Consider the following 11,224-nt stretch of genomic DNA (forward strand, 5'->3'; position numbering starts at 1 on the left):
CCTGAGTTATCTGAGTCCACACTGCCCCATATTCCAGTTCAAAGCAGATAATTTTGGTTTTTGTCTTGGTATTTTGAGATATAGAGCTGTGTGCAAGGGCCCTGTTATCTGAGTCCACACAGCCAGATATTTCAGTTCAAAACAGATGTGGTTTTCTGCCTTGGTATTCTGGGATATTGGGCTGTGTGGAAGGGTCCTGGGTTATCTTGAGTCCACACTGCCAGATATTTCAGTTCAAATCAGATAATATGGTTTTCTCTTTTGGTATTCTGGGACATTGGGCTGTGTGGAAGGGCCCTTGGAATGCTGGGATGTGTAGTTCAGTGAGGCACCAGCTTTCATGAGGCAGGGAGGCTTACAGATCGCGTGGAACTCCAACTCCCATGATGCCCGTGGCGGCCAATGTGATGCCAAGCTGCACTAATTCGACCGTGTAGATGCAGCCTGGAAACAAAACCCCCCAAAAAGCGGGGGGAGCCCAGGTGGTGTGGTGTGGCAGCTCGAGGCCAATCCTGTTGCATCTCAACTCAAAAGGAAGGGGCTGGTGGATGAAGGTGAATGTATATATATTTAAAAATGGGTGCAAAAGAAATTGGAGATTCGGGGTTGGCTTTGCAGATCCTCTTCGTTTAATTTTGTTTAGAATGCGTGTGTTGCTTTAACATATTTTTTTTTGTTGCCAAGAGGTGGTAGTTCAGTGCAATCCAGGAAAGCCAAACCAGTTTCCCGGATGTTCCTTCCCCTTTAAAAAAAAAAAAGACTTTGAAGGACTCCAGGCCTCTCTAAAGACTCCCGATCTGCATCTCCACGTGAGGTTTAGACTTTCTTTTTGGAGGGAGGGGGGTGTTGCAGTTTTTCCCCCCTGGGGGACCCTGATCCCATGCTTTTCCCTTTCTTTCCTCTGCGCCCCCCTCTTCCGCTGTCTTCCCTGGCAAAATGTGAGCTCCAAGGGCGGCCATTCTGCGGGGAAATGTGCCTTCCCTTCATGAGACCCTATGTGGAAACTGGGCTTGGCTTTGCGGAACGTGTTCTGTTTGGGAAGGAGGGGTTTCCAGCCCTGCGAGGGTTTCATGTTCGCTGGGGAGGGGCTGCAGAGCAGGAGGGCCCATTGCCGCATGCCTGGCCCAAAGGTTGGGCAAGTTCAGCAGCCTTTCCAAGGGGGGATCCAGACATTGATTGGTGGTTGAAAGCCAGCAGGGGCTACTTGCCCTCCTGCCTCTATGGGGTGGCCCCAAACGACCCTGAATAGCTTATACTTTTGGGTTTATGTCTCTGCATGCAGTGCCCCCCTCCCCAAATGTATGCACCCTTGATAGTTTATACTTCTAGGGCCCTTCCACACAGCCCTATATCCCAGAACATCAAGGCAGAAAATCCCACGTTATCTGCTTTGAACTGGGTTATCTGAGTCCACACTCAGATAATATGAGGTTTTCTGCCTTGATATTCTAGGATATAGGGCTGTGTGGAAGGGCCCCTAGCTAGCTATCTCTATCTATACCACTTTTAAAATGTAGACAACCATAACAGTTTATTATTCTGGATGATGATGATGATGATTATACAGCCCAACATTTCTTTTTTTCCTTGGCATCTTGGGCCCCTTCTGCACTGCATATAAAACCCAGATCATCTGCTTTGAACTGGATTATATGGCAGTGTGGACTCAGATAACTTAAGTCCCCTTCTACACAGCTGTATAAATCCACAATGAACTGGATTATATGGCAGTGTGGATTCGGATAACCCAGTGCAAAGCAGATATTGTGGATTATCTGTCTTGATATTTTGGTTATATGGCTATGTGGAAAGACCCTCAAATCCAAATTGAACTGGATTATCCAGCGGTGGATAGCCATATAACCAAAATATAGCCATATAACCAAAATATCAAGACAGATAATCCACAATATCTGCTTTGCACTGGGTTATCTGAGTCCACACTGCCATATAATCCAGTTCAATGTGGATTTATACAGCTGTGTAGAAGGGGACTTAAGTTATCTGAGTCCACACTGCCATATAATCCAGTTCAAAGCAGATAATCTGGGTTTTATATGCAGTGCAGAAGGGGCCCAAGATGCCAAGGAAAAAAAAAGAAATGTTGGGCTGTATAATCATCATCAGCATCCAGAATAATAAACTGTTATGGTTGTCTACATTAAGGCCCCTTCTACACAGCTGTATAAATCCACATTGAAGTGGATTATATGACAGTGTGGACTCAGATAACCCAGTTCATAGCAGATATTGTGGATTATCTGCCCTAATATTCTGAGTTACATGGCTTTGTGGAAGGGCCCGCAAATCCAAATTGAACTGGATTATATGGCAGTGTGGACTCAGATAACCCAGTTCAAAGCAGATATTGTGGATTTTCTGTCTTGATATTTTGGTTATATGGCAGTGTGGAAGGGCCCGCAAATCCAAATTGAACTGGATTATACGGCAGTGTGGACTCGGATAACTATGGCCCCTTCTACACAGCTGTATAAAATCCACATTGAACTGGATTATATGGCAGTATGGACTCAACACATTGAGCAGATCTTATGGATTATTTGCTTTGATATTCTGGTTATATGGCTATGTGGAAGGGCCTTCAAATCCACATTGAACTGGATTATATGTTAGTATGGACTCAGATAACAAAGTTCAAAGCAGATATTGTGGATTATCTGACTTGATATTCTGGCAGTGTGGAAGGGCCCTTGGCCCCTTCTACATTGCCATATAATTTAAGATTTTTCAAGGCAATAAATCCAGATTATCCACATTCAACTGGATTATATGAGTCTACACTGCCATATAATACAGTGTAAAGCAGATAATCAGGATTTTATATGAGAGCTCTTCTACACTGGGCCCTTCCACACAGCCCTATATCCCAGGATATCAAGGCAGAAAATCCCACATTATCTGAGTGTGGACTCAGACAACCCAGTTCAAAATATATATTGTGGGATTTTCTGCCTTGATATTCTGGGATATAGGGTTTTGTGGAAGGGCCCAGTGTAGAAGAGACCTTATATAACCCAGTTCAAAGCAGTGTTGAAGGGGCCTTGGTTTGTAGGCCTGTTCCTGGGGTTATTTGGGGTGCTGATTCAGATTTCATTAGCTAGATCACATCAGCTCTAAGGTCCCTTTCACATAGCTGTATAAAACTGAATTATTTGGCAGTGTGAACTCAAATCTTTTATATGGTTAGGATTTTTTTTATGGACAAGCAGATACAGACTGCAGATGGCATATTTTGTGTATCAGAAATGAGACCCCTGCTATACTTCTATATGAAATGCAGATTATTTGCTTTGAATTGGTTTATATGGCAGGGCTTTTTTGTTTGTTTGTTTGTTTTGTTTGTTTTGTCGTATCAGGAGCGACTTGAGAAACTGCAAGTCGCTTCTGGTGTGATATGGCAGTGTAGATTCATATAATCCAGTTCAATAATGTGGACTATCTGTTTTGATAATATGGATTATATGGCAATGTAGGAGGAGCCCCAGAGCTGATAAGAGGGAACTGGTGTCATTTTTGGCATCAGCAGGTCAAATGTACCTAGAAACTGGGCTAATATTTGAGGCACCCAAATGTGTGTTGGTCAGTGTTATAGTAGACCTGGTTGACACAACCAGATGCCCTCTGAGTGTTTTCTTGGGCCCTTTCTACACTGCCATATAATCCAGATTATGAAAGCAGATAATCCAAATTATCTGCTTTGAACTGGATTATCCGAGTCTACACTGCCATATAATCTAGTTCAAAGCAGATAACCTGGGTTTTATACACCAGTGTAGAAGGAGCCTTGGACTTCAGCTCCCAGAATTCCAGAGTATTGGAACAGCTAGCTAGGGCTTCAGTGAATCGGAGTCCCAAACATCTGGAGAGCCACGTTGGGATTGTTAGATGTCAAATAAATATAATTTCTGGTTGCTTGAGAGTTACTAGGCCTGGCTCATACTATACTCTTTACTATACCATGCCAACAACTCTGTATGGACTTGATATTCATGTTGAAATACAGTAAGTGAAAGCAAATTAAGACCTGTAAATGTTATACAGTTTGTCTACAGTCATACAGATTTTCTTTATAAGAACTGCTTTGTGAATGCTGTATGTCATATTAGTTAAATGGCAGTCAGATGGTGGAGTGTTCCGGCTGCTTGAGTTAACTGAGGCCCCTTCTACACTGCAGTATAATCCAGATTATCAAAGTAGATGATCTGGATTCTATATGGCAGTGTAGAAGGTACCTGAGAGTCTGCTACATTATTGTTTGCAATTGTTGCCTCCCCCTCCACAAATAGATACAGCCTTAAATAAAAACCCAGCAGTACAGAAGTGTGGCAGAATAACAAGAGAAACTTTTAAGGGAGGCGTGTCACTTTGTACTTCAACAAGGCGAGCAGTGCCATATTGCACAAGGAGGGTAATTTGTAACTGTGGTTGAATTGTCATTATAGCATTTATTTCTGAAGACAACTCTATTGGTTTGGTCTTCTAACCATCATAGCTATAGCTAGCTACTATTAGCAGTTAGAGGATGGATACATTTTTGTATTGAGACTTTGTATCCACACATCTGAATGAAATCTCACATTATCTGCTTTGAACTGCACTATATGGCAGTGTGGACTCAGATAATCCAGTTCAAAGCAGATATCATGGGATTTTCTGCCTTGATATTATGGAAGCCCTTCTGGACAGCCATATAACCCAGAATATCAAGGCAGATAATCCACAATATCTACTTTGATCTGGATAATCTGATCAACACTGCCATATAACCCAGTTTAATGTGCATTTTATAAAGCTGTGTGGAAGGGGCCTGGGTAATATAAGTGTGTGAAAGGGCCCTCGGGCCCCTTCTACATTGTCTTATAATATCCAGATTATTTGATTTGAACTGGGTTATATATTATATAGCAGTGTAGACTCATATAATCCAGTTCAAAGCAGAGAATGTGAATTATCTACTTTGAGAATCTGGGGCCCCTCCCACACAGTTGAATAAAATCTCACATTATCTACTTTGAACTGGAATATATGGCAGTGTGGACACAGATAACCCAGTTCAAAGCAGATATTGTGGGATTTTCTGCCTTGATATTCTGGGTTATATGGCTGTGTGGAAGGGCCCAGAGTCCACACTGCCATATATTCCAGTTCAAAGCAGATACTGTGGGATTTTCTGCCTTGATATTCTAGGATATAGGGCTGTGTGGAAGGGACCTAGATTATATGGCAGTGTAGAAGGGGCCTCAGTATGTATTTGTGTGAAAGGGGGTGGGTGCCATTGCCTTTATAGCACTACCTGAGTTCTTCCCATTAGGATGTCGGGACGGCCACTGTCGGGATGATTATTATTGGCTAGTACGTACTTATTTTCATTCAGCTGGGAGGGTTACAAAACTTCCAAGAAAAGTTCTAACCTAAATGATACGGTGGTATAACCCTGAACCAGTTGCCAGATTTTAAGTGAAAAAAAAATTACCAGTTTTTAAAAGTGTGTAAAATTAATTTGGCATTTAACAGTAGAAATGAAGGAACCGGCAAAAACCACCATTGCATATTCCATACAGAATTCATAGGGTCCCCATAAATCAACATTCAAAGCACATACACACATATGCACAAAGTCAATCCAGATGTTACAGCAGTAGTGGTGTTTTGTCACACTAGGCCAGGCATCCTCCAGCTGTCTGGGCTTCCAATTCCCAGAGTTCCTGACCATTGAACAAGGTGGCTAGGGCTTTTCAGAGATGGAGGCCCAAACAACTGGAGGGCCACAGTTTGAGGATGCGTGCACTTAGACATTGCCTCACATGAGCTGAAAGAGGAAAGGATGGAGTAAGGCAGAGCAAAATATAATGCAGCTATGGTAGGGAGACAGATGTAAAGGCTGTTGTTATCCTTCTAGCTTGACCATAATTAGTTACCACGTATATGCAGTAACAGTTTGCCAAACAGTCTTAAACTGCCAGAGGAATGGTGGATGTTGAACTGCAACTCCCAGCACTCCTATTGGCAATGGTCATTAGAGCTGCAAGGACATTAAATTCCATGGCATTCAAAGGGTCGTTATTCCTAACTCTACTGCAAGAGGATATGTGTCTTTGTGAGTTTCTTAGATCTAAAATCCAGTACAGGGGGAAAGCAGAAACATTGCAAATGAGTGGAGACAAGTTTTATGGAAGGAGAACATGTGCTTCTTTGAAGGAAATGTTGAACACATAGTAGACACATAGGTTTTGAAATGTTTTTTGGAATGACAGGTTGGCAATCCTATGCCGTTTCCACCATAGTGCCCTCCAGATGTGTTAGGTGGCAGTTGTTTGTTTTCAAAGACACAATGGCTAAGAAGGATGGGGTTTGTAGTCCAACAGTTGTGGAGCAAATACCAAACTGCAGTGCAGTGGGGGCCCTTCCACATAGCCCCATATCCCAGAATATCAAGGCACAAAATGCCACAGATTCTGCTTTGAAATGGGTTATCTGAGGGCCCTTTCACACAGCCCTATATCCCAGAATATCGAGGCAGAAAATCCCACAATATCTGCTTTGAACTGGGTTATCTGAGTCCACACTCAGATAATGTGGGATTTTCTGCCTTGATATTCTGGGATATAGGGCTGTGTGGAAGAGCTGTGGGTCCACACTCAGAAAATGTAGGATTTTCTGCCTTGAGACGCAGGGATATAGAGCTGTGGGGAAGGGCCCTGAATTAACCTGTTATTGAACTAAAAAGTGTTAGTTTTCACTGTCAGCCTGAAAACTGGGCCTACACATTGTGGAAGGTTTTGCCTTTCATCTCAGATTTCCTTTGAATGATTTGCCTTTCATCTTAGATCTATAGATGCTGCTGTTGGTTACTTGTGAGGTTAAAAGAGTGCTTGTACATGCTCAGCCTAATTTTATTTCGTGCTTACGTTATTTTTTGAATTCATATCCACAGATTTCCCCTTGGCAAACCCCTCCACCCCAAATATCGCTATTTTTATAGAGGGCACCATTTTACTATGCCATTGTATATAATACGATTTGAGCATCCATGGCTTATGATATAACAAGAGCCCACTGTACCTCATTAAAAATAGTATTATAACTACAAGGAGAGGAAGTCACCCACATGGAAGGTGGCTGTTGGTTCTGGGAGTTGTAATCTAAATTGAATATGTCTGGCCTGATAGATTCCAGGAAGAACTCTAAAATGAAGAACCAAGGGACAAGCTTTTGATTTATTTTTCTTCTGATTTCCTTGGCAGCCTCCTTTTTTGCCATGCCGAGGCAACGAGGGGAGAGATGGAACCACCAGGAGACCGTGGTCTTCCTCAGCCTCTTTGGGGAGCTGGATGTGCAGAAGCAACTGAAAGCCTGCCACCGGAATCAAGCCATCTACGAAGAGCTTGCTGACCGAATGGCTGAGTTCGGCTACAATCGCAGTGCGGCTCAGCTGCGGACCAAAGCAAAAGATTTAAAGCGGCAGTACAGGGACATTAAGAAGGACAATGGCCAGATCAGTCAGGACGACTCCTTCTGGCACTATTACCATTTCCTGGAAGATATTTGCCAAGATGAGAATGATGTGGAACCAGAGCCGGCTGCATCCCCAGTCTCTGCCGTTAAGAAGAGTAAAAGGCATACCGAGGAACTGAAAAGTTTGCCACAATCTACAGAGCAATCATTGTCTGACCAGACCCAGGAGCCTGAGCTACCCTACAGTAGCTCTAGAGCCTCACAAAGACTTTCAGAGGATTCTCTTGGCACTTCTGGCTCAGGGTCCCCTGCCACCAAAGCATTACGTAAGTGTGGGTCTTTTATTTCAACTTTGCTCAAGGGTGAGAAAAGTGGCTCTGGGGGTGCCCACTGGGTTCTGAACACAGTTATTTACTCACCCAGACTGCACTTTTCTGGAGTTGTAATTTTCCTTTATAAACAGATTGCAGAACCCAGCCACTTGTGGGGTTTTGTTTTGGTTCTTGACATTTATGGCAGTGAACACCAGCATGGTTTCAGTGCTACTACTATGATTCTGGAAACCAGGGTTCTCATCTCTGCTCAGCCATAGAAACCCACAGGATGGCCATGGACAAGTCACACCTTGCAACCGTCCAAAAGCCTGTGTTAGATTTGGGTTAGGGTTGCCATTTTGGCAATACCATTGGCCCTGAATGCACTAAAACTGCTCACTGGTCTTTATTGTGTCAACTGACTAAGAGGATAATTTGTGGGCCCCTTGAGAGTAATTGAAGTGCAACTCCCATCAAATTTGTAATAGAGAGCCGTTGTGTAATGGTTTGAGATGGACTAGGGCCCCTTCCATACAGCTGAATAAAATCCCACATTATCTGCTTTGAACTGGGAATATGGCAGTGTGGACTCGGATAACCCAGTTCAAAGCAGATACTGTGAGTTATTCTGCCTTAATATTCTGGGTTATGTGCCCCCTGGTAGTGCAGCGGGGTTATACCACTGAGCTGCAGAACTTGCTGACCAAAAGGTTGGCAGTTTGAATCCAGGGAGCAGGGTGAGCTCCTGCTGTTAGGCCCAGCTCTTACCAACCTAGCAGTTCAAAAACATGCAAATGTGACTAGATCAGTAGGTACCATTTCTGCTGGAAGGTAACAGCGCTCCATGCAGTCATGCCGGCCACATGACCTTGGAGGCATCTACGGACAACCCCGGCTCTTCAGCTTAGAAATGGAGTTGAGCATCAACCCCCAGTTGGACATAACTAGACTTAATGTCAGGGGAAGCCTTTACCTTTACTATTCTGGGCTATATGGTTGTGAGGAAGGGTCCTGGGATTCTGAGAGACCAGCGTCCTAATCCTTGCTCAACCAGAAACCCACTGGTAACCCTGGAGCAAGTCACTTTCTCGTTGTAGAGGAAAGCAATGACAATCCCCCTGAAGTAACCTGGCCTCTCTGTGTGCATAAAATGTGTAGTATATTACAGTATTGTTATTTATGAATTTTAATACACAGGCTCTGCTAAATTATCCCATTTTAAAGAACTGTAGCCAGCACTAGTAGCTGCATAAACCCATTTTCTTTTATCTGGGACTTGATCAGAGAGGAAACAAACAACAAACATCCACTCCTATGTAGGATTTTGGGAGGGGTGTGTGTGTCAAAATTGATTGAAAATACTACGACTCTAAAGTTCATGGGAGCAGCAATCCAGCAGCATCTAGAGGGCCCCATTCTACCCTATCCTCAGTTGAAATGAATTGTTTGCCTTTTTTAGGTTTCTGTAGCCACAGCTGAGTATTGGGGGCTGTGTTTCCCCCTGCTCTTCCTCCCACATTATATTGTGTAAATAGAACTATGGTGACATTTAGTGAGAGAAAACAAGGGTTGTCATAACCAAAATTCTATTTGAACATCAATCTCTTTTGATATCATGACTCCCAAGTGTGTGTACATCTGTGCATGTGTGTACATAGAAGTGTGCATCTTCAGGGTCTCATACACTTAGGGTGACCCAATTAATTTCATAGGGTTTTCTTAGGCAAAGAGTACTCAAACTGGTTTTGCCAGTTCCGTCTAAGTATTGCTTGGTGGTCTCCCATCCAAGTAGTAACCAGGGCTGATCCTCTTTAGCGTCTTAGACAACCATCCATAAACATTAAAGCAGAACTCTGCACAAGCAAAACTTTGCAAATTCACCTTGAAGCACTGCATATATAGGATATGTTTTTCTTTCTTCCTACAGCAAGAAAACGGCAGCGTCCTGCATCCAATGCAACAATTCATCTTGCCAAGATAAGAGCCAGGAAGGGTCGTTCAGTGACACAATTTTCCAAAACTTTCTTGCGGTTAAGTAAAAACATGGATCAATTCCAGCAGTCCTTTCAAAACTACATGGGTTTTGAAATGCAAGAGAGAGAGAAAGTTCAAAAAGAGGGTTCTAGAACCAGGAAGGAAATCAGATCCGCTGCCAGTCAAATGCGGGAAGCCATTCTGGTCCAGGCCGAAGCCATTAGCAAAGTTGCAGATGCAATAAACAGGTACAACGATCTTCTTGAATGCTTTGTCTCAGAACCAAATTCACAGCGAGGAGGGAAGGACGTCTTTCAAGATGGTGAAGGGGCATCCAAACAAGAGAGAAATTCTTTGTCCCGTGGATCCGCTAGGCGGGACTCATTTTCTGGAAGTAGCCCCAGTTTCTCTAGTGAAAATTCATTTGATGGAATTATGGGATAATGAGAAATTGCATCCAAAATTGAGTGGTCATTTCCCACCCCTGCCCTGGTTCCCTTTCAGGATTTTCATACCTTTAACTAGAATTCAACACATGCAGGGAATGTGCTTTCTTATATTCCCAGATAACATGCTGCTGTTAAAGCGTAGGATCCTGCTGATGAAAATTAATCTTTTAAAAAATGTTATTTCTCAAAATGATACATGTACACAAATTGTAAAACATACTGTGGTTTGAAGATGTTACTGAGAATTCCTACTTTCTTGTATTACGCCTCTCTTTTTACCTTTCAACAGTCCAAAATGGAATTTTCCTTGGAAATGCTTTGAGGGTTTTTTCAATGACTTGGACAAAATTCACATCAGCTAGAAGCCATACGGCTATCCTTGAATGGTGATTTTAATGTTTATTCTTGTAAATGCAAAAAATCTTGTTTACATTAAAATTCGTTTGCCTTTAATATGATGATTGGAAAGGTGTATATATAAGAGGGAAGGAAAACTGAACTCAGTGCAGAGGTGAAATGAGTACTAGCTCCAGAAGTATGCCTGTGTAAATAATGTCAAATATATGGCCGGTCATTCTGAATCTTGGCTCATTCACCTAACATTTTATCTATATTTAACCATTGCCTATTTAAATGTGTTTGCATTTCTTGACTGATACATGATAGTATTTGATAGATGACACGCAATGACATTATTCACCAGAGCTGATTAAAAGACACACAATGAGATTTTGGATAATCCCTCCAAAAATCTACTGAATTACTGGGACCTTTCTAGTTCAGCAAAACTTAATTTCATTGATCCAGTGGCTCTACTCAGTTTGGTAATTCTTGGATCAGGGTGGGAATCATGTGGCTGACCTTATTGTGATTGACAACTCCCGACAGCCCTCAACAGCAGTCAGTGATGAAAAACGTTAGGACTTACAAGTCACAGCATAATCCCAATCTTTTTTAGATGTATTTTGATGGGAATAGTTAAGAGAACCAGTCTACCTCCTCTTCCTTTTG

General features: G+C 42.6%; 1 protein-coding gene across 3 annotated transcripts; it reads left to right on the forward strand.

Annotated features, from left to right (window-relative positions):
* The first annotated feature begins 405 nt into the window (after window positions 1-405).
* Window positions 406-10,666, forward strand: LOC132767690 (uncharacterized). 3 transcript variants are annotated; one of them, XM_067464268.1, is made up of 3 exons: window positions 406-554; window positions 7,266-7,802; window positions 9,718-10,666. In XM_067464268.1, exons 2-3 carry the CDS (start codon window positions 7,280-7,282, stop codon window positions 10,206-10,208), a joined length of 1,014 nt encoding a protein of 337 aa, XP_067320369.1. In that variant the 5' UTR covers window positions 406-554; window positions 7,266-7,279; the 3' UTR covers window positions 10,209-10,666. The 3 variants fall into 3 exon arrangements, with proteins under 3 accessions (XP_067320369.1, XP_067320370.1, XP_060618890.2); XM_067464269.1 differs by lacking the exon at window positions 406-554 and adding an exon at window positions 712-814; XM_060762907.2 differs by lacking the exon at window positions 406-554 and adding an exon at window positions 713-809.
* Window positions 10,667-11,224: the final 558 nt, after the last annotated feature.

This window comes from Anolis sagrei, chromosome 2 (assembly GCF_037176765.1).
Source record: "Anolis sagrei isolate rAnoSag1 chromosome 2, rAnoSag1.mat, whole genome shotgun sequence".
NCBI lineage: Eukaryota > Metazoa > Chordata > Lepidosauria > Squamata > Dactyloidae > Anolis > Anolis sagrei.